Genomic DNA, 27302 nt, shown 5'->3' on the forward strand with positions numbered 1-27302 from the left:
CAATCGGGTTGAGGTCAGGACTCCGACTGGGCCACTTCACAAGGCGTGTTTTGTTCTGTTTAAGCCATTTTCTTGTACTTCTATGCTTTGGGTCTTGTACTTCTATGCTTTGGGTCATTGTCCTGTTGCAACATTCATTTTCTGCTGAGCTTCAGCTGGTGGACAGATGGCCTTAAGTTCTCCTGTAAAATGTCTTGATAAACTTTGGAATTCATCTTTCCTTCGATGATAGAATTCCGTCCAGGCCCTGACACAGCAAAGCTGCCCCAAACCATGATGCCCCCAACACCTTACTTCCCAGTTGGGATGAGGTTTTGATGTTGGTGTGCTGTGCTTTTTCTCTACACAGTGTTGTGTGTTTCTTCCAAACAACTCAACTTAATGGTTTCATCTGTCCACAGAATATGTTGCCAGTACTGCTGTAGAATATCCAGGTGCTCTTTTGCAAACTTTAAACGTGCAGCAATGTTTTTTTGAGACAGCAGTGGATTCCTCTATATGGTATCCTCCCATGAACTCTAGGTTTTGATGTTGGTGTGCTGTGCCTCTTTTTCTCCACACACACAGTTGTGTGTTTCTTCCCAACAAGTCAACTTTGGTTTCATCTGTCAACAGAATATTTTGCCAGTACTGCTGTGGAACATCGAGGTGCTCTTTTGCAAACTTAAAACATGCAGCAATTTTTTTTTTTTGATGGGGATTTAGCGTTTTACGTATCGTAGATTCGCTAACACGGATGTTAGCATATGCCAGAGACTTCTGTATGTCTTTAGCCGACCCTCTAGGATTCTTCTTCACCTCACTGAGCATTCTGCGCTGTGCTCTTGCAGTCATCTTTACAGGACGGCCACTCCTAGGGAGAGTAGCAGCAGTGCTGAACTTCCTGGAAGTTGCTCAGATATAGATGCTATATATAGATGCTCAGATATAGATGCTATATATAGATGCTCAGATATAGTGCAGTGAATGGCCCCCACTAAGGGCTGTAATAAATGTGTATATGCACCCTGCATGAGAACATGCACGGGTGTGGAAAAAAGTGTAGAAGTGCTGAGGAGAACAATAGGAGAGATAGTGGTGGGTGATAACTGGTGCTCTGCACCATGAGGAGAGCCACAGAGAAAAGTGCTTGGAGTGGGAAAGGATAATGATGCCGATATAGCGCAGTGAGCGATGAGGCCCAACCAAAACTGGGGTGACACCTGTAAGGAGAAAAACCGCGGCAGGCACCAGTGAGAGAGGCAGCTTACCAGGAGCATGCAACGACGTTGCGGCTTCTGCCCGCGAATCGTGATCGCTGCGTAGTTATAGTACGCTAATGAAAAATAATGCGCGAGGACATCTTGTGGCCAAATAGTAAAATTACATCTACATACATTAGGTACTGATTTTTTTTTTTTTTTTTTTTTTTTATGTACATCAAGAGTATATAGGTAGGTATATAATAGGTCTATTATTGTTAAATTATAAGCTTGTAAATCGTTATGAACGTAAAACTGAAAAAATGCACTGTTTTCAAATAAAATATTGTCACCATACATTGTACTAGGGATATAATTTAAACGTTGCAATAACCGGGACAAAATGGGCAAATAGAATGTTGGCTATTATCCACAGTGGTTAAAGGAAAGGTGCAAGCAGAAAAAAAAAAAAAAAAAAGATCTCCAACCCCTGGCAGCCAATCTGTCCCTCACCACAGCTCCGGTGTCTGCCAATCCCCTCCGTTGCAGATGCCGACCTCGCCAGGGGACAGATAGGCTGCCAGGGACCGGAGCAAGGCCCAGGTAAGTAGATCTGTTTTTTTTTTCTGCTCACTCCTTCCCTATAGGAATATTATATATATATATATATATATATATATATATATATATATATATATATATATATATATATATATATATATATATATATATATATATATTCACTTACATCACATAAAAGTGCTAAGATTGTACAACCAAAGACTATCATTAACTGATTTGCGTTCCACGTTTTTTACCCCTTAAGGTTCCTGACATTTTTGACACTTTAGCTGTGTCATTTTACTTATGCCATCTTAGTGATATTTCTTTCTTGGTTAATATTTTTCTCCCAAAACAATTTTATTTTATACTAATTTTACTGGGGAGAAATTAGGCGTAAATGCAGGAAAAAAAACTTTTTCATTTTCACCCTTCCTAATTTTCACAAGACACGTCCCACAGTTATAGAACACATACAAATGAATTTTTTGCCCCTTCCCAGTTAAAATGATACCCCATATCAAGTATTCTCCCCCAAGCTGATTAGGTGGCGGGCTGCCTGGCTGTTTTGAAACCCTGCCCAGCGGTTGTCAGTCAACCCCCTAGCTAGAAAAACCCAGCACTTAAACTGTAGGCAGGAGCTCCTCTGCCTGTCACCTCATGCTTCCTGGTGGAGCAGGGATTGGCTGGGCGGGTTGTAAGAGGCGGGACCATACGCTGCATCTTGGATCTCTTACAGTTGGCCAGAAACTCCTGCTCTGTCTCGCCCTTCCACCCTCCAATGAGTATTAGGCTCTATTTTATGCCGACACCTCTCTTCTGCCAATGAAAAGAGAGGCAGCCAAGCAAGCACGCCCACACATCCCTGTCAGCAGCCTGCAGGTATTATGAGATGAGAGCCACAGGTGGGTTCAGCAATTAGGGACAGCCACAAGTGGCTCATTCAATCTCCATCCTTACCCAGACAGCAAGTAACCAACAGCTGGTTTTCTAAACACACTGGTATGGTGGTCTAATCCAGCTGAGGGGAGACAGACAGCAGGAGAGGTTACGTGACTTCAAAGCTCTGCATTTTTATTTTTATTTTACTTTCAGTTTGGGGGCAGAGGAGCCACAGCAGTGCACAGCATGTACAGTGAACAGGGTGTTTCCGAGGCAGCCTCCTGTGCACCTGTCTCTCCTCTGCTCCAGAACTAAGAAAGAAAAAAAAAATGCTGAACTCTGAAGTCACATCTCCTCTCCTGCAGTGTCTGTGTTCCCCCCCAGCTTGCATCCTGTCTGTAGTGCTCCCCCTCCCCCTTCATCAATCACATTGCAGGAACAAAGAGGACCTGAACACTTGCACAGGACAGAAGGAAAACCGTGAAATGCACCCCGTTTGTACTTAGAGAGTTTAGCCTGTCTAATTCCCCCTTGTGTCTAATCACAATTTGTAATTTGATTTCTCCCGTGTCACCTGACTGCCACGGCAGATAACCTCCTGTGCTTTTAAATGAGTTTAACAGTGTTTATGTCACAATAGAAGGACACAGAGGCAGGTCATACACAGAACATGCCTCTGTGTCCTAATATGATTTGGCACGCCTCGGGTCCTCTTTAAAAGTTTAAATGTTGTTGTTTATCCTTTAGAGGAGAGAGGAAGTTCCGAGTTCAGGTCTGTTTTAGGCCTCTTGCACACTACATGCGATTCCGATTTTTTATACGATCCAATTTTTGATACCGATGAAAAAACGTAGCAGCATGCAGTACTAAATTTAAAAAAAAAAAAAAAAAAAAAAAAAAAAAAAAAAAATCGCATGTAGTGTGCAAGAGGCCTTAACCACTTGAGGACCGCTGGCTTTACCCACCTTAAGGACCAGAGCCTTTCTTTTTCCATTCAGACCACTGCAACTTTTACAGTTTATTGCTCGCTCATACAACCTACCACCTAAATGAATTTTGGCTCCTTTTCTTGTCACTAATAAAGCTTTCTTTTGGTGCTATTTGATTGCTGCTGTGATTTTTACTTTTTATTATATTCATCAAAAAAGACATGAATTTTGGCAAAAAAATGATTTTTTTAACTTTCTGTGCTGACATTTTTCAAATAAAGTAAAATTTCTGTATACATGCAGCACGAAAAATGTGGACAAACATGTTTTTAATAAAAAAAAAACCCATTCAGCCTATATTGATTGGTTTGGGTAAAAGTTATAGAGTTTACAAACTATGGTGCAAAAAGTGAATTTTCCCATTTTGAAGCATCTATGACTTTTCTGACCACCTGTCATGTTTCATGAGGGGCTAGAATTCCAGGATAGTATAAATACCCCCCAAATGACCCCATTTTGGAAAGAAGACATCCCAAAGTATTCACTGAGAGGCATGGTGAGTTCATAGAAGATTTTATTTTTTGTCACAAGTTAGCGGAACATGACAGTTTGTGACAAGAAAAAAAAAAAAAGTTTCCATTTCTGCTAACTTGTGACAAAAAAAAAATGAAATCTGCCACGGACTCACCATGCCCCTCTCTGAATACCTTGAAGTGTTTACTTTCCAAAATGGGGTCATTTGTGGCGTGTGTTTACTGTCCTCGCATTTTGGGGGGTGCTAATTTGTAAGCACCCCTGTAAAGCCGAAAGGTGCTCATTGGACTTTGGGCCCCTTAGCGCAGTTAGGCTGCAAAAAAGTGCCACACGTGGTATTGCCGTACTCAGGAGAAGTAGTATAATGTGTTTTGGGGTGTATTTTTACACATACCCATGCTGGGTGGGAGAAATATCTCTGTAAATGACAAATGTTTGATTATTTTTTTTTTACACACAATTGTCCATTTACAGAGATATTTCTCCCACTCAGCATGGGTATGTGTAAAAATACACCCCAAAACACATTATACTACTTCTCCTGAGTACGGCGATACCACATGTGTGGCACTTTTTTGCACCCTAACTGCGCTAAGGGGCCCAAAGTCCAATGAGTACCTTTAGGATTTCACAGGTCATTTTTGTTTCAAGACTACTCCTCACGGTTTAGGGCCCCTAAAATGCCAGGGCAGTATAGAAACACCACAAGTGACCCCATTTTAGAAAAAAGACACCCCCCCAAGGTATTCCGTTAGGAGTATGGCGAGTTCATAGAAGATTTTATTTTTTGTCACAAGTTAGCGGAAATTGATTTTAATCGTTTTTTTTTCACAAAGTGTCATTTTCCACTAACTCGTGACAAAAAATAAAATCTTCTATGAACTCACCATACTCCTAACAAAATACCTTTGGGTATCTTCTTTCTAGAATGGGGTCATTTGTGGGGTTCCTATACTGCCCTGGCATTTTAGGGGCCCTAAACCATGAGGAGTAGTCTTGAAACCAAATGTCGCAAAATGACCTGTGAAATCCTAAAGGTACTCATTGGACTTTGGGCCCCTTAGCGCACTTAGGGAGTAAAAAAGTGCCACACATGTGGTACCGCCGTACTCAGGAGAAGTAGTATAATGTGTTTTGTGGTGTATTTTTACACATACCCATGCTGGGTGGGAGAAATATCTCTGTAAATGACAATTGTTTGATTTTTTATTTTTTTTTTACACACAATTGTCCATTTACAGAGATATTTCTCCCACCCAGCATGGGTATGTGTAAAAATACACCCCAAAACACATTATACTACTTCTCCTGAGTACGGCGATACCACATGTGACTTTTTTTGCAGCCTAGGTGCGCTAAGGGGCCCAACGTCCTATTCACAGGTCATTTTGAGGCATTTGTTTTCTAGACTACTCCTCACGGTTTAGGGCCCCTAAAATGCCAGGGCAGTATAGGAACCCCACAAGTGACCCCATTTTAGAAAGAAGACACGCCAAGGTATTCCGTTAGGAGTATGGCGAGTTCATAGAAGATTTTATTTTTTGTCACAAGTTAGTGAAAAATGACACTTTGTGAAAAAAAAAAAAACAATAAAAATCAATTTCCGCTAACTTTTGAAAAAAAATAAAATCTTCTATGAACTCGTCATACACCTAACAGAATACATTGGGGTGTCTTTTTTCTAAAATAGGGTCACTTGTACGATTCCTATACCGCACTGACATTTTACGGGCCCAAAACCATGAGTAGTCTGGAAACCAAATGTCTCAAAATGACTGTTCAGGGGTATAAGCATCTGCAAATTTTGATGACAGGTGGTCTATGAGGGGGCGAATTTTGTGGAACCGGTCATAAGCAGGGTGGCCTTTTAGATGACAGGTTGTATTGGGCCTGATCTGATGGATAGGAGTGCTAGGGGGGTGACAGGAGGTGATTGATGGGTGTCTCAGGGGGTGGTTAGAGGGGAAAATAGATGCAATCAATGCACTGGGGAGGTGATCGGAAGGGGGTCTGAGGGGGATCTGAGGGTTTGGCCGAGTGATCAGGAGCCCACACGGGGCAAATTAGGGCCTGATCTGATGGGTAGGTGTGCTAGGGGGTGACAGGAGGTGATTGATGGGTGTCTCAAGGTGTGATTAGAGGGGGGGAATAGATGCAAGCAATGCACTGGCGAGGTGATCAGGGCTGGGGTCTGAGGGTGTGGGCGGGTGATTGAGTGCTCTAGGGGCAGATAGGGGTGTAATCTGATGGGTAGCAGTGACAGGGGGTGATTGATGGGTAATTAGTGGGTGTTTAGGGTAGAGAACAGATGTAAACAATGCACCTGGGAGGTGATCTGACGTCGGATCTGCGGGCGATCTATTAGTGTGGGTGGGTGATCAGATTGCCCGCAAGGGGCAGGTTAGGGGCTGATTGATGGGTGGCAGTGACAGGGGGTGATTGATGGGTGGCAGTGACAGGGGGTGATTGATGGGTGATTGACAGGTGATCAATGGGTTATTACAGGGAAGAACAGATGTAAATAATGCACTGGCGAATTGATAAGGGGGGGTCTGAGGGCAATCTGAGCGTGTAGGCGGGTGATTGGGTGCCCACAAGGGGCAGATTAGGGTCTGATCTGATGGGTAACAGTGACAGGTGGTGATAGGGGGTGATTGATGGGTAATTAGTGGGTGTTCAGGGTAGAGAACAGATGTAAACAATGCACTTGGGAGGTGATCTGACGTCGGATCTGCGGGCGATCTATTGGTGTGGGTGGGTGATCAGATTGCCCGCAAGGGGCAGGTTAGGGGCTGATTGATGGGTGGCAGTGACAGGGGGTGATTGATGGGTGATCAGGGGGATAGATGCATACAGTACACGGGGGGGGGGGGGGTGATCAGGAGGGAGCAGGGGGCAGTTTAGGGCATTAAAAAAAATAGCATTTACAGTTAGTGACAGGGAGTGATTGATGGGTGATTAGGGGGGTGATTGGGTGCAAACAGTGGTCTGGGGGGTGGGCAGGGGGGGTCAGAGGGGTGCTGTGGGCGATCAGGGGGAAGGGGGGGGGAATCAGTGTGCTTGGGTGCAGACTAGGGTAGCTGCAGCCTGCCCTGGTGGTCCCTCGGACACTGGGACCACCAGGGCAGGAGGCAGCCTGTATAATACACTTTGTATACATTACAAAGTGTATTATACACTTTGTATGCGGTGATCCGGGTGCTAGTAACCCGCTGGCGCTTCCGAACGGCCGGCGGGTTACATCGCGAGTGGGCGGAGCCAGACCCCGGCGGAGGATCGCGTCGAGAATGACGCGATTGCTCCGCCCATGCCCGTACAAGGACCACCGCCAATTATACATGTGGCGGTCCTTGCGGGATCCACTTTCCGTCCGCCCCTGTGCAGTGGGCGGTCGGTAAGTGGTTAAAGGGACCTGAGCACCATAATCTGAAAAAAATCTTTCCCTAACGCTAGGTACACACAATGCAATTTTCTTACAGATTTACTGTCAGATCGACTATTTCCAACATGTCCGATCTGATTTCTCGCTCGATTTACCCATGGAAGTGAACAGAAAATTGATCAAAAATCAGATTAAACATGCTGGGAATAAGTCGATCTAATAGTGAATCTGTCAGAAAATTGCATGGTGTGTACCTAGCAGGTACATCGGCTCGGCTTCTCATCCTCGTCTTATGCTGTAAGCAAAGTTGCTGGTCCTGCATTCCCCCCTTGCACCCCGTACAGCTACTTTTTTCATGCCAACTGGCTGGAAAAAAAAATTCTGGGGAGAACACTGCATATGCCATATTTTATTACTAGCTGAGCATGTGGCGAATCGTTATCCCCAGCCTGCACGTCTGTGGCTATCGGATGCCTTCGCTATTCACTAATCTAAATCCCCGTGTTAATGAACGCTAGTATCAATGAGATGCTTGCATCATTGTATCTTCCGGAATTACAGTGCCCCGCATTACTACCTATTCACGTACTTACAAACGTGAATAGGAAATAATGCGCAAAGACGTCTTGTGGCCAAATAGTAAAATTACACCTAAATACATTTTATTTAATAAAAATACAAACACTTACATTTAAAATTAACTTCTTCCCTCCCACACTCTGCTATACAGTAACCAAATATTTATTTTTAGCATAAAAAAAAATAAAAAAAATGACATAAAAAATAACAAACAAAAACAAATAGTTTCCTTAGGGACTGAACTTTAATATGTTTGTCAAGAGAGTATATTACTATTATTTTTTAATTTACGGGATTGTAATTAGTGATGGACGCAAAACTGAAAAAAATGCACCTTTATTTCCAAATAAAATATTGGCACCATACATTGTACTAGGGAAAAATTTTAAACGGTGCAATAACCGGGGGCAAATGGGCAAATAACGTGTAGCTTTTATCCAAATGGGCAAATAAAATGTGTAGCTTTTATCCACAGTAGAACGTTTTAATTTAAAACTATAATGGCCAAAAACTGAGAAATGATTTTTTTTTTCATTTAATACTTATTATTCCACTTAAAATGCAGTTAACATAAAAAAATTCTTAGCATAATGTACCTCCCAAAGAAAGCCTAACTGGTGGCAAAAAAACCCCCAAGATATAGATTATTTTGTTGTGATTAGTAGTGATTAAGTTATTGGCAAAAAAAAAAGAAAAAAAAAGGGAGGAGCGCTGACAGGTGAAAATTGCTCTGGTCCTAAAGGGTAAAAAAAAACTCAGTGGTCTAAAGAATCTACAGAAAGTGTATTTTGTTAATAATTTACAAATCATATAGATGCAAATATATACTAACCTTAGCCGAAACGAGGAATTTCGATTTAACTGCTTATTTCCACAATCAAAAAGCTTGATAAGCTGTTGATCAGCAGCATGCTCTGCCCAGGAGATCTCTAGAACTGTCTTTACAGCAGGTGCATCTTGACTACCATCTTGAAGTGCTTCCTTATCAGGGTACCTTTCAGCAGTTTGTTTCACTAATGCCTGAAGAAACTTTTTCAATCGACTTAGTACATTAATCCTCCATTTCTGAGAGGTCATCTTTCGACCAGGATTTACAGACAAAGTCCATGCTGATGGTTTATCTGTGTTTTTTGAGTTCTTCTGATGTGAAATAAGTTCTAAGAAATTATTAATCAGCATGCTACTTCGATCAATAAGCAAGTCAGGATATTCCTCTAATAAGATGTCCAAAATCTTTAATGAGTCTTCCTGAATACCTGACATAATGTGAGTCATTGCAGATGAGAGGTGGGCACTTACAAGTGGGAAAAAAGGTGCTATTTTCTCTTGAGAAATCATGGATGCTAAATACTGAAATACAGAAATCGTGGCAGATCTAACCATAGGATCTTTATCAGTGAACACAGCAGCAACTTCACTCATGATACTTGAAATGTGTAAATCAACTAGTGAAGGATGAGTTGCAAGGATTTCTCGGAGTCCAATAAGAGCCCCATGTTTGACAGCAGAATTGTAGTGATGCATTTGTGAAAGGATATCCTGCAAAAGACAAAATCACATGAACTCATTTTTTACGCATGACTGGCATGTACAGTGTGGCAATATGAAACTAAGCTAGAATTATAAAAGATGGTCTTACTTAAAATGCATTTTCCCTCCTCCACAAACACAAAACAATCCCTATGTTCTAACTACAAGGGTGTTACCCGGGCTAAACTTTTTAGCTCATCCTGCTTTGTTATGAAAGTGGGTTCACTTTGCCTTCAGTTGTTAGAGTACCTCCAGTATTTCATAACAGACAGGAGTAGCCAGAGCCTCAGCTGAAATCTGAAAAACAAACAAACAAAAAAAACAACAAAACCCTGCCACAGTTGCAATTCCAAGGGGGGGGGGGGGCAATCATTTGCCTGGGTGCAGAACGTCAGATCAGGCAAGTTATTTAACCCTGAGACCCCCTAGTCCTGTCTTTATTTTTTACACTTTAGGTACTCTTTAAAGCGGACCTAAACCCAGGACTTCCTCCCTGCTATAAAAGATAGGAAACAGCATAATACCATTTACAGAAAAACAACTTATAGGCCTAGTGCACACCAGAGCGTTTCGGCTGCGGTTTGTGATCCGCTTGCGGGTGCAGATCCGCTTGGGTAATGTATTTCAATGGGCTGGTGCACACCAGAGCGGGAGGCGTTTTGCAGAAATGCATACTCCCGGGCTGCTGCAGATTTTGGATTGCGGATGCGTTTCTGCCTCAATGTTAAGTATAGGAAAAACGCAAACCGCTCTGGAAAACGGCACTTCAGAGCGGTTTGCCAGGCGTTTTGTTACAGTAGCTGTTCAGTAACAGCTTTACTGTAACAATATGTTAAATCTACTACACCAAAACCGCAAACCGCTAGCTGAAACGCTACAGAAAAAGAAGAAAAAGCGTTTCAAAATCTGCTAGCATTTTGCGGATCTGCTAGCGGTTTTTGGTGTGCACCAGGCCATAGAGCTCCTCAGAGATGATGCAATGTAGTTACTTACTGGTTTGCTAGGATCACAGTGTTAAACTCCTGTGTTTACATACAGTGTGTCTGAATAGCACACCTGTGCCCTGCCACAGAGATAAAAGCTCAAATTAGTGTCTTATTAACAGATGAGGGAGAGTTAGAAAGGCTGTTATTTCTAAATACAAACAGGGTGGGTTTCTCTGGGTTTTCCTTCTCTCTTGGGGAAGAGTTTAGGATATGTCAAAGGCCATGATATACACAGGGCTGCATCCCAGAAGTTGTGTAGGCGAACTCCTCCCTGTGAAATTAATGTGTCATTGCCGTAAACCTGTACTTGTAAAGGTGCCAAAGAATGCAATAACATTTACTTCCTGCTTGCGCAGATTTAAAAACAAATGAGACAGAGAGGAATCTGATTATCTTTCTACAAAGAGCGATACAAATTTTGCCATAGTTTCCAAGTGTTTCACTTGTTACTTAAAATGAACTTGTAGGGGGGAAAAAGTGCCCCTGAGGGGTACTTACCTCGGGAGGGGGGAGCCTATGGATCCCAATGAGGCTTCCCCCGTAAAGTAGTATTTTTAAAACTTACCTTGGGAGGGGGAAGCCTCTGGATCCTTAAACAGGCCAATCAAGGAATGACAACCCCAAATATGGCCACATTGCACATGCGCTGTAGCAAAGAGAAAGCCGAGCCCTATTAGATCCGTGCAGGACCAGGGAAGTGGGACTGCAGTGCTGGACCAAATTTTATTTATTTATTGTATTTATAAAGCGGCAACATATTACGCAGCGCTGGACATTAGTTTAGGTTACAGACAATATTTAGGGGTGACATACAGCAAAATGACAATACATGAATACAAGAAAGACTACATTATGAGTACAAGGTAATGCTTAGTCACTGGAGGGGAGCATGGAGATTAGGCAAGTTAGGTTCACTCAGATGCATAGCATGGGTTCACAGTAATGGAGGTGCATGATCAGGTAGGACACAAAAGGAGGAGGACCTTGCCCAAAGGTTTACAATCTAGAGGGAGAGGTAAGGACACGAAAGGTAGGGGACCAGAGTTCAGCTGTGGGTTTAGAGCACTTGTGAGGGGTAGTAGGCCAGAGTAAAAAGGTGAGTTTTTAGGGCTTTCTTGAAGATGTTGAAGGAGAGGGCTGCCCTAATGGGTGGAGGTAGGGAGTGCCATAGTGTTGGAGCAGCTCTTGAGAAGTAGACTACTAGGGCCTGGAAGAAGCCCAAGGTAAGTAGAGCTTAACTTTTTTTTTTCAGCGGATATCCTTTAGGACACCTGAAGTGAGAGGGATATGGATGCTGCCAGACTACCTTTTAAACAAAAGTAGTTGTCTGGCTAACCTTGCTGATACTCAGCCTCTAATACTTTTAGCCATAGACTCTGAATAAGCATACAGGGCAGCTGTTTCTGACTGAAGGCTGACTGGATTAATTGCATGCTTGCATCATGTGTGGGATTCAGACCCTACTGCAGCCAAAGATATCAGCAAGGACTGCCAGGCAATTGGTAAAAAAAAAAAAAAGAAGTTTAACTTACCTGGGGCGTCTACTAGCCCCTGGCAACCGCCCTGCTCCCACACTGCGACCTTCCAGTCCCTCGCAGCGCCCCTTTTTCATTTGGAAGTGCGTCCCCAAGTCTGCATGCCTTCTGATTGCGCTCCCGTGGATGGGAGCACTCTGCGCATGTGCAGTAAGGGGAAAATCTCTACTGCGCATGCAGTGCGTGTGCTGCCGCTCATGCTTAGTGGCTGTCGACTCCCAGAGTCACCCGGCCGAAAGAGGGGCGCTGCGGGGGAATGGAGGATCACTCAGTGACGGTGCAGGCACAGGGCAGCTGCAGGGGCTGGTAGAAGCCCCCCGTACCGTAAGTTAAACTTTTTTTGTATGATTTAGGTTCCCTTTAAAGCAAATCTAACTTTTTTAAAAGTCAAAAAAGTTCAAGAGATTTTGGCTTATGCTGAGATGGATTGAAGAACCTCACAGCGATGCCTCATGACAAACGAGGTGGTGCGTGGGAGTCATTAGGAAACCTAAAGATTAGATCCGTCATGAAAGTTGTTATCGCTGCGTCAAACACCATTCATGTAAGCGCGTGCCTGTACCCAAGTTGTGAGAACGTGGAAACAATTGCTCGTCGCTAAAAAAAAAAAAAAAAAAAAAAAAAAAAAAAAAAAAAAAAAAACAAAGTGAGACACAGAAAAAAAAAAATCGGACGCAAAAGTGCGCTTTCTACGTATCTGTCCGACGGCTGCCGGAGAGATACGCAGATAGTGCACTTCTCTTGTGCAGACTGGCCACGACTGGAAGAACTTCAGCGACCCGGTACCGGAGCTGACGGAGGACGGCGGAGTGGAAGCGATCTGTCCGCATGGTGCTGGAGGAAACCCAAGGTACGTATAACATTTTTATCTTTTATCATCTCTGGTTTCCTTTAAAAAAGAAAATACAGTACAACTGAAGGATTCTAAAGAAGTCATTTTTAGGAGTAGGATAGGATATAACTATTTAACTCATCAGTTTATTTTCAGCTCATGGGCACTTTAATGAAAGGTTTAGTTATACTGGCTTAACACACACCATAAAATCTTGGTTGTACAGAATTACCAAATCTATGTAGTATAAGTGCCAATAGGTTGAGAATTTGAAAGTATTGTTTTGCTAAGCTTTTATACTACATGAAAGTGGAAGGATTGAACCACACAGATCGTATGTTGTGTAGTGATCCTTAGATCCAAACTTTACCAGTTTCCTCATTCGCATTGGCAATGACACACTGGGATCTAGTGTGGCATCTTAAGGTATCAATTAATGACACAATCTTCCGATTGATTGACCGTACCAGTGAAAGGATTGGGCATGGTTAGTGGTGCCAATCAACAACGTACGTTGTATCGATCATTCCATGGATATGTTTTTTGAAACGATCCTGCTGATTGGATCGGATTGTATTTTATTTTTGTCCCTGTTTGGGTGCCTGGGTGATAGTTTCTGATATGTTTGGGAGATTGTACTGTTCATGGGCTCCTTAAAGCGGACCTCAACTTCCTCTCTGCTCTAAAAGATATGCAACACCATAATAACCTTTAACCATTTCCCCTCCCCCAAGTAACTTCGACCCTGAAATCCCCCACTTTACTTTGCAGGGACGTAGCTACTACATCCCTTGCCACTGCGCACTCCTGCTCACCCCCCCCCCCCCCCCCCCCCGCGCTAGTTATCACCGTCCATTGTTAGATGAGAGATGAATGAATGGAAACATTGTTCCCATTCATTAATCTCTGTCCCCGGGTGAATGGTCGCCGGCATCAAAGAGATGCCATGATCATTTGTTTACTTCCGACGTATACACGTCCACGTATTACTTCCTATTTAGCATACTAAACATACGCAATAGGAAGTAATGCGCAAGGACATCTTGTGGCCAAATAGTAAAATTACGCCGACATTTATTAAAAAGAAAAAGACCCAAAAATACATTTAAAATTAACACTTTACCTCCCATAATTACCCATTTTATTTTTTCCCATTAAACAAAAAATACATAGTTACCTTAGGGAGTGAACTTTTTTAATATGTATACCAAGAGGGTATATTACTGTTAATTTTGAAACGTTGTGCTTGTAAATAGTGACGGACGCAAAACAAAACAAAAAAAAATGCACCTTTGTTTCAAAATAAAATATTGGCAACATACATTGTACTAGGGAATAATTTTAAACATTCCAATAACCTGGACAAATAAAATGTGTGCGTTTTAATTACATTAGCATGTATTATTTTAAAACTATAATTGCCGAAAACTGAGAAATATTGATTGCATGTGCAGTGCTGGAGTCCTCTCATGCACGCTATCAGCCACAAGTGAACGCGTACTAATGATGCGCGATGACCTGGAAGTGATCAGGCACTGCTTGCCTGAATCCCGGAAAAGAAGAAAAAATTAAAAATGCAGCGATCGCGGCGTCGGGGAGTGGCGCTAATTAAACGGACATGTTCAGCTTAAAAAATAGAAGCTGTTGGTATGTTTATTTTTATTATTGAAATCAATATTTCAGTTCCACTTTAAGCCATTCTGTTGTTGATTTACGTCTATGCTTTGGGTCGTTGTCTTGTTGCAACACCCATCTTCTGCTGAGCTTCAGCTGGTGGAATGATGACCTTAACCTCCTTAGCGGTAACCCCAACTTAGGCTCGGGTGAAATCTGCAGCTCAGAGCAGTAATCCAGAGTTGGATCCATTGGAGGTATGGAATGTGTAGAGCTGCCGCAGATCTATCAAGCGGTATGATTTTTTAGGGTCTGAAAACTTGTGGAAAAAAAAATCTGGCAATAATTATACCGGACCGGTTCTTTTAGTAATTTATTAAAAGTTAAGTTTTATTATGGGTTCAGCAAAGGGACACTTTGTTTTGTTTGTATCCCAATTCAGGATTTGTTAGATTTCATAATTATACCACCAGGGAGGTTAAAGCAGGATTGTCACCATAAAAATCAAATTTCAACAGCAACTGGTCCGAGTATATTAACCTCCTTGCCGGTTATCCCGAGCTGAGCTCCGGGTAACTCGCGCAGGAGGATTGCTCTGGCCCTGCTGGGCCGATTTTCATAATTTTTTTTTCCTACACACACTTTGCTAGCTGCGTGTGGTACGCGATTGCCGCCGCTCAACGGGATTTCCTGCTTGCGCAGATCACCAGCAGCGTTTGAAGAAGATAGGGGGATGCCGCTTGTCAGCGGCTATTATGTAGCTAGCACTAGGCTAGCTACAGGATTTAAAAAAAAAAAAAAAAAAAAAAAAAAAAGTGCTGCACTGCTTCCTTGCCGCAACAATTGGACCGGCAAGGGGGTTAAGTGATGCTAATCCTGCATTCAAAGCTTTCACAACTTTTTCTGCTGTTATGGTTTAGAGCAGTGATGGCTAACCTTGGCACTCCAGCTGTGGTGGAACTACAAGTCCCATGAGGCACTGCAAAACTGACAGCTCTAAGCATAACTCGGGGAGGCAGAGGCATGATGGGATTTGTAGTTTTGTCACAGCTGGAGTGCCAAGGTTAGCCATCACTGGTTTAGAGTTATCAAATACCTTAGGAGCACTGGCCCTTTAATAGCCATTGCCATTCAGTTGCATGCTGTTGGTTCTTTTTATGTATATTATATTCCTCCTCTTCCCTTTATTTCCCTGCCTAGCTGCCTAGCTAAAACACGATCCTCTGCTCACTTGTGTTTACAAGCAAGGCTGAGCTGACTCAGCGATTGGAGAAAAGAAATAAAGTTAAGGGAAGAAATGACATCAGTATTTAGCCTCAAACTGTGGGCAAAGACATGGTTCCCACCAGGAACAGAATTCTCTTCATTTCCTATAAAAAAAATTCACTGAAATCAAAACGTGGACAGCACAATACATGTGTTATGCAAGTAGATCAAGTATTTATTTATATATGTGTTTTATTTCCCTGGCATAGTATGGATAATCCTCCTGCTTTAAAGCCAATGGGTACCGGTTTTAAAAACAAAAAGTTAGATACTCACCTAAGGAGAGGTAAGGCTCGGTCCTAATGAGCCTTCCCTCTCCCGGTGCCCTCGGTGCTGCCCTGACTCCCCCGTTCGCGTCCGCCGCCGCAGGAACTTCGGAGGTCTTCGGGAGCACTCGGGCTTGCCGAAGACGGGCCGCTCCATACTACGTACGCGCGAGCGCGTCATAGAGGGCGCTCGCGCATGCGTAGTAAGGAGCGGCCGCGTCATCGGGAGCCCGAGTGCTCCCGAAGCCTTCCGAAAGCTCCCTTCGGCATGCGGAAGTGGCAGTATTTGACCGAACTGGTCGAATACTGCCACGGGGGATCCTGCGCGGGACCGGGCACCGGGAGAGGAGAGGGAAGGCTCATTAGGACCGAGCCTTCCCTCTCCTTAGGTGAGTATCTGACTTTTTGTTTTTAAAACAGGTAAACATTCACTTTAAAGAGGAACTGTGTGCCAAATTATGTCAGAAAAAAAAACACATATACAAGTAGATAATTACAATAGAAAGTGCATTGTCATTGTGTGACCCTGCAGCTTCTCAGCATGATAAATATTGGCATAAAGGTGCCCCCAGTATAGTTTAACCAGCTGTAGGTGTCAAAGTATAGGTAAGCCAGCTATAGGTGCCACAGTACAGGTTAGCCAGTATAGGCAGGGCTGTGGAGTCGAGGAGTCTGAGTAATTTTGGGTACCTGGAATCGGAAATTTCATAAACTGAGGAGTTGGAGTCGGATGATTTTTGAACAAAAACCACAGCCCTGGTAAGTATTAGACTTAGGAGTCAGAGTCGAGGAGAACTTGGAGAAAAAGTCGGAGGTATCATAAACTGAGGAGTTGGAATATTTTAGTACCGACTCCACAGCCCTGAGTATAGGTGCCACACTACCGGTTAGCCAGTGTATAGTACCGCAGTACAGGTTAGCCAGTGTATAGGTATTGCAGTACAAGTTAGCCAGTGTAAAGGTGCCGCAGTAAAGGTAATCCATTTAGATCCCCTTTAGTGTATATACCCAGATACCACCTCCCCCCCTTAGTGTATATAGCCAGATCCCCCCTTTAGAGTATATAGTCTGATCCCATTCGGCCTCACCACATTGCTGCGTGGTGAGCTGTAGTAAAGAGGCAAGGAGTAATGGGGGGCCTGCACCAGGAAGTGTGACATCACCTCCTGGCAGCCGTTACCAGACAACACTCGCTTCCTCTTCACCACGGCTCACCATGCGGTAATGCGGTGATGGCGAATGGGAACTTACTGGAGGAGGGGGCCGGGAGCAGAGCAGAGAAGGTACAAAGCGGCGGCGGTGAAAACCGCAGCAAAACCCCCACTTTGAAGATCTCAAGATAGTCTTGCTCTTGATCACGATTTTCGGTTTTAAACTGAAAATCGTTCAGCACTACTGCTGCTTATCTTTTAGAGTAGAGAGGACATTCTGAGTTCAGGTCCACTTTAAAGAAAAACATTTCTTTGTTACAGCTGATACAAATCCTGCAATAAATCTGTACTATTTCTACTTCCTGCTTTCATGGAAGCAGACATATTAACATCCTATGCCTTCGAATGAGCTTATCTGCCTTATCTGCCGTGGCAGTCAGGTGACAAAGGGGAGAGATCAAATTACAACTTGTGATTAGACATAGATGAGTGGAAATTACACAGGCTAACCTCCCTACAAAGTGCATTTCTCTCAGTTTTCCTTCTGTGCAAGCGTTCAGGTCCACTTTAAGTGCAAAATATCAAATATGGAGCATGCTGACCATAAAGTCCCTACAATTCAATGAGGGTGGGCTTCTACATAAATACAGCAATGTACTCAAGAAAAGGCATGCAATTGGAAGCCCAAAGGCTACTTATATAATTGTTCTTATTCAATAAATAAAACCCCCACAAAATACTAAAAAATAGCCATGCCAAACTAATAGCACCCACAAGTCAGAGACACCTATCCCCTAAGATACACATCTCTATACACTACATTCATTTGCGGAATCCCGCAATAATGCAGTGACTGGACCACTAGATGATAGAATGAGGCAAGTTGTTGTTTAGTCTATATTCAGTGGAGTCTGACTCTTTGTGACCCCATGAACCACAGCATGCCAGGCCCCTCTATTCTCTACTGCACCTCAAAGCTTGTCCAAGCTCATATTTGTTTCTTCCATGATACTATCTAGCCATCCCTTTTTCACTTGATCTGTCCCAGCATCAGGGTCTTCTCCAATTAATCCAGCCTTCTCAGAGGTACAAAGTATTTCTTCTTCAATTTCAGCATTGCTCCTTACAATCAAGTTTAATTTCTTTACGGACAGACTGATTGGATCTCATTACAGTTCAAGGGACTCTAAAAGGCTTGCTGTTACTGAGAGGCAAATAAGCATCTTAGCTGAGCTAAACAGTGTGGTAAATTAATTGGCAAAGATGTAGCAGCTAGCAGACATACAGAAAGGATAATGTAGAGCAACAATGATGCAAAGCGAGTGCCAACCATGCGAAGAGCTCTCAGGGCAAGTTGTGCTAATTTGCATCCCAGTAACAACCGGCCTGATTATATCATCCCACAGCCCAGTTAATGTGCATTATTGCGGGATTATGCAAATAAATGCAGTGTATAGGAGGTACCTAAAGTGTGATTCAGGCTACTTACACACTAAGACGTTGCGTTTTAGGGGACGTTATGGTCGCATAACATGCCCCTAACGCAACGCATGGTGGTGTTGAAGTTGGACGTCAGATTAAGCTGCGTTATGCAGCTCTCAAAGGAGCCGCTCCAGGTTAGTGATAGGAATTCCGGATTTTTTTAAGGATTCGGATCATTTGAATCGGATCATTGAAAAGATCCGGATCTTTGAACCAAATCATTTGAATCATTTCACTAGGGAAGCAGACTGGGTGAAATGACTAGCAGGACAGGAATTTCCCTGCACTGTACATTCTGTATGTTCCTGTTTCTTCCAGACAGACATCCAGGGCTGTGGAGTCAGTCCAAAAATCCACCGACTCCGATTCCTCAGTTTAGGATTCCACCGACTCCGAATCCTCTAATTTGCATATTACAATTTTGTTGATTAACAGTATGTAACGTGAAATTCGTCTCTTAACTGCCAACGCTTAGGAATTTTACAAGACAACTGAAGTGAGAAGGATATGTAGACTACTATATTTATTCCCTTTAGACTAAAACTAGTCCTTGTTAAGAGTACTTGTAAAAAGATACAGACCGGAACAAAGAACATCTATCAGGCCCTAGGCAATGTAACTGTGGGTACATGTAAGAATGATGTGCAGGTACTCTGCAGGGGAATGAGGTGATTCTTCCTCTATTACACATTCTTCATGCACAATCTGAACAAAGTTTATGGGTGATAGACAATACCTCTGTGTTCAATGTGCACAACATTCTCAGTGGATTCCCTGCAGCTCTGTGGAGAGTGCATATGAAGAGTATAGTACTACTGTGTAACAAAGTAAACCTGAGACAGATGAAATTAAAGTTTTATACATACCTGGGGCTTCCTCCAGCCCCCTTCAGGCTAATCAGTCCCTCGCTGTCCTCCTCCGCCGCCTGGATCTTCTGCTATGAGTCCAGGTACTTGAGCCAGTCTGGTGTAGTGCGCATGCACACACTTCGCCGCCGGGAGCGTACTACACCTGCGCAGCACTATTGTGCAGGTGCAGAACGCTCCTGGCTGTGGAAGCGGCACATAGCCAGACTGCTCTGACTGGCTGAATTACCTGGACTCATAGCAGAAGATCCAGGTGGCGGAGGAGGACAGCGAGGGACTGAATGGCCTGAAGGGGGCTGGAGGAAGCCCCAGGTATGTATAAAGCTTTTCTTTGAATTCGCCTCAGGTACCCTTTAATTCATAGTCACCAAACCAAATTTTAACAAAATATCAAATTATTTGATTTCATGAGCAAAGACAATGCATACATTTGCATAAACCAGCATCAATGCAGAATTATTTCCATCTCATTGACCATCTCTATTAGTGACACGGCTACACATCAGGCTTTATACTTACAGCATAGATGTTATTTCGTATATATAAGAGATTCCTGTGTACACATCATATATACTGTACAGTCACAATCAGATATGTATATCTGACTTTAAAAATACGGGGACTGCTTTATTGAAGCAGCACAAGTAACTAATTTTGATTGGTTTATTTCATTTTTGTGGACTGAACACAGCTATTACTGTACATATACACATTATTTTTAATGACTTATCTTTGAAATAGAACATTTTATCATATTTTCTATTTTAATTACAGTTACAAATTCATTAGGAGTCGGTGCATTTTTTCCTGACTCCGACTCCAGGCACCCAAAATTGCTCCGACTCCGACTCCACAGCCCTGCAGACATCCACTGTGAACCGAATCTTTCATTGCGATTATCCGGATGATTCGACTCACAAAAGGGATCGGGATCAAATGAACCATTCGTTCATGATCCGGACAACACTACAGTCCTACCAGGAGTCTCTGCAGTGCAGTGAGTATTAATTAGCCATGTGGCTGGCCGCGGAGGAGGAGGGGAGACCTCTGTGCAAGCAGTCTAACGCTGCTTAGCCCAGTATAACGTTATAACGTACAGCATGCAGCACTTTGTTTAAACGTGCTGCGTTCTTATGTAACCCAACGTGGGCACTGTGAACAGCACAATTGATTTTACAGTGCTGAGAGTTAGGCTGCGTTACTGGCTGCTGTAACGTGGGACTTTAACGTCCCACTGTGAAACCAGCCTTAGGGGATAGCCATCTCTCAGTTGTTGTGTTTTGTATTAAAGTGTACCTCAGACGATGGGGAAGAAAAATGTTATACTTTTATTCTTATCTGGGGCTTCCTACAGCCCCCCCATACCCCATGCAGATCGATCCCTTGCTGTGGTCCAAAGCCTCCTAGATCCCCCGGTAGCAACCCCCTTCTCCGCAGCCAGTCGGCGCAGGCACAGTGCGGCCAAGCACCCTCCCCCATCTCGCTCCCCCAGCCCCACATGCATGGCATGCTCGATTGGCTGCAGAAAAACGGGCTGCTACCAGAGGGATCTAGGAGGCTTTGGACGGCGAGGGAGCAATCTGTGCAGAGGTGGCGGAGGAGTATAAAACTTTTTTTCCCCCTCATCTCAGGTTCACTTTAAATAAAGAAAATTCCATTAGCACACGCAGGGCTTCCAATTGCATACTTTTTCTCAAGTACTGTAGAGTGTCAGCTTCCTGGTATAGCTTTACAATTGCTACTTTTTGGTAGTGATGAAATGCCTTTCATTTTTTTCTAATTCTTGAAATGCCTTTTATATAACATTCTTTCGACCAACAGGGAAAATGAATTATTATATTGAAAATAGAGGTATTGGAGTTGAAGGTACCATGAAAGGAGTTGGAGTCGAATGAGTTTCATACCAACTTTACAGCCATGTATCTAAAAGTGATATTGGTGACTAGATTAGTGGGTACCAGTCAAAAAAGAAAAAAAGGCTGTACGAGTGTCCCCTACGCATGCACGCACACACGCCTCTCTATACAGCATAAGAAGCAGGGCTGTGGAGTCGGTCCAAAAATCCACCGACTCCGACTCCTCAGTTTAGGATTCCACCGACTCCACGACTCCTCTAATTTGCATATTACAATTTTGTTGATTAAAAGTATGTAACATGAAATTCGTCTCTTAACTGCCAACGCTTAGGAATTTTACAAGACAACTGAAGTGAGAAGGATATGTAGACTACTATATTTATTCCCTTTAGACTAAAACTAGTCCTTGGTAAGAGTACTTGTAAAAGGTACAAACTGGAACAAAGAACATCTATCAGGCCCTAGGCAATTTAAGTGTGGGTACATGTAAGAATGATGTGCAGGTACTCTGCAGGGGAATGAGGAGATTGTAAACAGACAACACCTCTGTGTTCAATGTGCACAGCATTCTCAGTGGATTCCCTGCAGCTCTGTGGGGAGTGCATATGTAGAGTATAGTACTACTGTGTAACAAAAGTAAACCTGAGACAGATGAAATTAAAGTTTTATACATACCTTCATCCGTCTCAGTTACCCTTTAATTTGTAGTCACCAAACCAAAATTTAATAACATCTCAAATTATTTGATTTCATCAGCAAAGGGAGTGCATACATTTGCATAAATCAGCATCAATGCAGAATTATTTCCATCTCGTTGACCATCTCTATTAGTGACACAGCTACACATCAGGCTTTATTCTTACAGCATAGATCTTATTTAGTATATATAAGAGATTCCTGTGTACACATCATATGTACAGTCACAATCAGATATGTATATCTGACCTTAAAAATACGGGGACTGCTTTATTGAAGCAGCACAAGTAACTAATTTTGATTGGTTTATTTCATTTTTGTGGACTAAGCACAGCTATTACTGTATATATACATTATTTTTAATGACTATTATCTGAGAAATAGAACATTTTATCATATTTTCTATTTTAATTACAGTTACAAATACATTAGGAGTCGGAGTCGGTGCATTTTTTCCCGACTCCAGGCACCCAAAATTGCCCGACTCCACGACTCCGACTCCACAGCCCTGATAAGAAGTCACTCTATACATCTCTCAGTTCAAAACTGCTAGAACTAATATCTGGTAAAAACAGTTCAATTTTCCCATTAGATCGACAGGAAAATTCCATTTGTTTGATAGTTTCTAACATGTGTGATCTTCTAAGGATCAAAAAGGGATTGGTTTTATACAGTACTGAGCTCAAAACCGATCCCTTTCTTGATCAGAAGAAGATCGGACAAGTGATCAGACAGGAAATTTTCCGTGGATCTGATGGGAAAATTGAATTGTGTGTACCCACCCTCACAGTCATCCCCACAAACATTGTAAAAGCAAAGCATAAACACGAGAAATGAAAATGTGAATCAAAACATCAGGATCACAAATAAAACAGGAAACCAGTACTTACTTTCACTTAAATATAAAAATGTGCTTCTGTAGTTTTTCCGTGGGACTAGACTTGCCATCACTCAAAGCAACTCAAGGGCCCATGTTTCTATTGCCGGTTTACTTAAAGGGAACCTTAACTGAGAGGGATATGGAGGTTTTTTTTTGTTTGTTTGTTTTTTAAACAATACCAGTTGCCTGGAAGTCCTGTGAGGGTCCGTTCACATTTACAATCGCAAAACCTTGCGGGAGTGATTTTCCCGCGATCAACGTGGAAAAAAAATCACTGGACACTGCGGCGGTTTTGGAGCATCACGATTGCTAATCTCGGAACGCTCGTCGCCGGAAAACCGCTGCATGCAGCGCAGTTGCGGTTATCGCTAACCGCAACCACAGCAGTGAGAACACTGCCACTCGTTACATTGAGTAGCGGTTTTCGCTAACCGCTAGCTGTTTGCCATGAGCGGGAATCGCGCGATTCCCGCTCAGGTGAGAACGGGCCCTTAATCTCTTTGGCTGCAGTAGTGGCTGAATCACACACCTGAAACAAGCATGCAGCTAATCCAGTCTGACTCCCAACAGAGAACTTGATCTGCATGCTTGTTGAGGGGCTGTGGCTAAAAGTATTAGAGACACAGGATCAGCAGGGGAGTAAGGCAACTGGTATTATTTTAAAAGGAAAAATCAATATCCTTCCCAGTTTAGGTTCCCTTTAAAACACAAATCTGATAATGCTGGCTGGCAACAGCAAGATCAGGAATTAGCAGCTAAACAAAGTGAAAGGCTTGAATGTTAACCATACCAGTACTTCTAAAACCACTTGAATGTTTTTAGATGTTAATCTTATGCTAGATTTAATGCTTTAGACCAGGAGTGTCAAACTCAATCACATAAGAGCCAAATTCTGAAACTGTCTCAGTTGCGGGCCACATTTATTAAAATTTAATGGGGAGGTGACACCGTAAAAATGTTTGGTACAATACCTGAATGTGGCCCTTCCACTGGTGTGCTCCTCTGAATAGAAAGACAGCATATTGTCATCTGCAGTAAAATAAAGGTAGAAATAGCAAGCAGGAACCTGTGCTGTACACTGTATTCCACAAATCTGCTCACAGCAACAAAAAGTTACATGTGTATTGTGGGATACCTAGGACAGTTAATGGTGTTGGAGTGCAGGGGGTGGCAGCTCCAAACAGCTAACAGCTGTCTTGCTAAGGCCTGAGACACACTGCGAGCGATTTTTGATCCATCAGCGCTGCATTTTTTTTTTTAGAAAACGCTCTTAATAACTTCCATAAAAAAAAAAAAGAAAAAAAAAAAAAAAATCGCAGCACAAAGCAATTTTTATGCAAGTCAATAGGAGCAATTTTTTTTTCAAAAACACAGGGCTGACTGGTCAAAAGGAATTCTGCTGTGTGCATATTCTCGCGTATAAGACTACTTGTTTACCCTTAAAATCTTCTGAAAATTCAGGGGTCGTCTTATACACCGGGGGTCATTGATGCCAGGTGATACACCTTATCCTGTTACTGATTCTCTGATCTTGATGCTGAGGACTGTAGTGAAGCAGTGCAGGCGCACATGTGCGAGATCTGAGAGGCAGAGAAGGAGGTAAATAGGATACAAGGGTGGGCCAGAAAGAAAAAAAAGAGGAGTGTTTTATGGGCACAGCGCAATCTATTCTTCCATACCGCTCTGATAAACCGGTAGACAAGGAGAGCTGATCAGTCCACTTAGGGGGAGGAAGAGTTGACCAATCCAACCAGTCAATTGCCTATATACCGTTATATACTGGGTACCACATACAGTACAGCACCAGCATCTGTTTATACATAGCACCAGTACAGTCCTGGCCAAAAGTTGAGACTGTCAAAAATATTGGAAATTGGTGCTTAAGTTTTTATAATAGCAATTTGCATATACTCCAGAATGTTATGAAGAGTGTTCAGATGAATTGCATAGTCCTCCTTTGCCATGAAAATTAACTGAACGCCCCCCAAAAAAATCTGTCCACTGAATTTCATTGCTGAGATCATTTCAGTAATCGTCTTGTTGACTCAGGTGAGAATGTTGACGAGCACCAGGCTGAAGATCATTATGTCAGGCTGACTGGGTTAGACTGACAGACTCGACATGTTAAGTGGGTGATGCTTGAAATCATTGATCTTACATTGTTAACCATGGTGACCAGCAAAGAAACACATGCAGCCATCCTTGCGTTGCATAAAAATGGCTTCACGGGCAAGGATATTGTGGCTACTAAGATTGCACCTAAATTAACAATTTATAGGATCATAAAATGTAGGAAAGGAAGGTGAGGGGAGTGAAGCCAAAACAACTAAATAATTAGAAATATATCAAGAAACTTTATTAATCCAAAAAACACACATACATATTAACATTTAAAAATAGTTAGGTGGCCACCCCGCAACAAAATCGGCGCCTTCACACTCACATTGACACAGCAACCCTGGATATCTGGATCCACAATGAGATTTATAGGATCATCAAGAACTTCAAAGAAAATAGGTTCTAATTTTTGTTAAGAAGGCTTCAGGGCGTCCAAGAAAGTCCAGCATGCGTCAGGATCGTCTCCTAAAGAGGAGGCAGCTGCGGGATCGGAGTGCAACCAGTGCAGTGGTTGCTCAGGAATGGCAGCAGGCAAGTGTGAGTGCATCTGCACGCACAGCGAGGCGTAGACTTTTGGTGTCAAGAATAGCAGCAAAGAAGTCACTTATCTCCAAAAAAACATTCAGGAACAGATTGATCTTCTGCAGAAAGTATGGTGAATGGACTGCTGAGAACTGGGGCAAAGTCATATTCTTCGTTGAAGCCCCTTTCCGATTGTTTGCGGCATCTGGAATAAGGCTGTGTCATGCCAACATTAAAGAATCCTGAGACCATTCACGTGTGGGGTTGTTTCTCATCCAAGGGAGGGGGCTCACTCACAATTTTGCCAAAAAACACAGCCATGAATAAAGAATGGTGCCAAAACACCCTCCAACAGAAACTTCTTCCAACAATCCAACAATTGTTTGGTGAAGAACAATGCATTTTCCAGCACGATGGAGCACTGTGTAATAAGGCAAAAGTGATAACTAAGTGGCTCGGGGACCAAAACGTTGACATTTTGGGTCCAAACTCCCCAGATCTTAATCCCATTGAGAACTTGTGGTCATTCCTCAAGAGGCGGGTGGACTAACAAAAACGAACTAATTCTGAGAAACTCAAAGAAGTGATTATGAAAGAATGGGTTGCTATCAGTCATTATTTGGCCCAGGAGTTGATTGAGAGCATGCCCAGTCGAATTGCAGAGGTTCTGAAAAAGAAGGGCCAACATTGCAAATACTGACTCTTTGCATAAATCTCATATAATTGTCAATAAAAGCCTTTGAAACTTGTTAAGTGCTTATAGTTATATTTCAGTACATCACATAAGCAACTGAAACAAAGATCTAAAAGCAGTTTAGCAGCAAACTTTGTGAAAACTTATTTTTGACAGTCTCAAAACTTTTGGCCAGGACTGTATAAAATGTTTTTTAACCACTTGAGGACCTAGGGCTTTCTACCCCTTAAGGACCGGCCACTTTTTTTCCATTCAGACCACTGCAGCTTTCACGGTTTATTGCTCGCTCATACAACCTACCACCTAAATGAATTTTGGCTCCTTTTCTTGTCACTAATAAAGCTTTCTTTTGGTGCTATTTGATTGCTCCTGCGATTTTTACTTTTTATTATATTCATCAAAAAAGACATGAATTTTGGCAAAAAAATGATTTTTTTAACTTTCTGTGCTGACAGTTTTCAAATAAAGTAAAATTTCTGTATACATGCAGCGCGAAAAATGTGGACAAACATGTTTTTGATTAAAAAAAAACCATTCAGTGTATATTTATTGGTTTGGGTAAAAGTTATAGCGTTTACAAACTATGGTGCAAAAAGTGAATTTTCCCATTTTCAAGCATCTCTGACTTTTCTGACCCCCTGTCATGTTTCATGAGGGGCTAGAATTCCAGGATAGTATAAATACTCCCCAAATGACCCCATTTTGGAAAGAAGACATCCCAAAGTATTCACTGAGAGGCATAGTGAGTTCATAGAAGATATTATTTTTTGTCACAAGTAAGCGGAAAATGACACTTTGTGAGAAAAAAAAAAAAAAAAAAGTTTCCATTTCTTCTAACTTGCGACAAAAAAAAATGAAATCTGCCACGGACTCAACATGCCCCTCTCTGAATACCTTGAAGGGTCTACTTTCCAAAATGGGGTCATTTGTGGGGTGTGTTTACTGTCCTGACATTTTGGT

At 42.5% G+C, this 27302-nt stretch overlaps 1 protein-coding gene across 1 annotated transcript in view; it reads right to left on the reverse strand.

The window, feature by feature from the left end:
• Positions 1–27302, reverse strand: part of TEX10 (testis expressed 10) — a 178645-nt gene that overhangs the window by 137054 nt on the left and 14289 nt on the right. Inside the window, exon 2 of the mRNA XM_068236496.1 lies at positions 8881–9587. Within this exon, the coding sequence (XP_068092597.1) occupies positions 8881–9587 (707 nt within the window). The remainder of the gene's footprint in view (positions 1–8880; positions 9588–27302) is intronic.

The sequence above is a fragment of the Hyperolius riggenbachi genome, chromosome 5 (assembly GCF_040937935.1).
Source record: "Hyperolius riggenbachi isolate aHypRig1 chromosome 5, aHypRig1.pri, whole genome shotgun sequence".
Lineage (NCBI taxonomy): Eukaryota > Metazoa > Chordata > Amphibia > Anura > Hyperoliidae > Hyperolius > Hyperolius riggenbachi.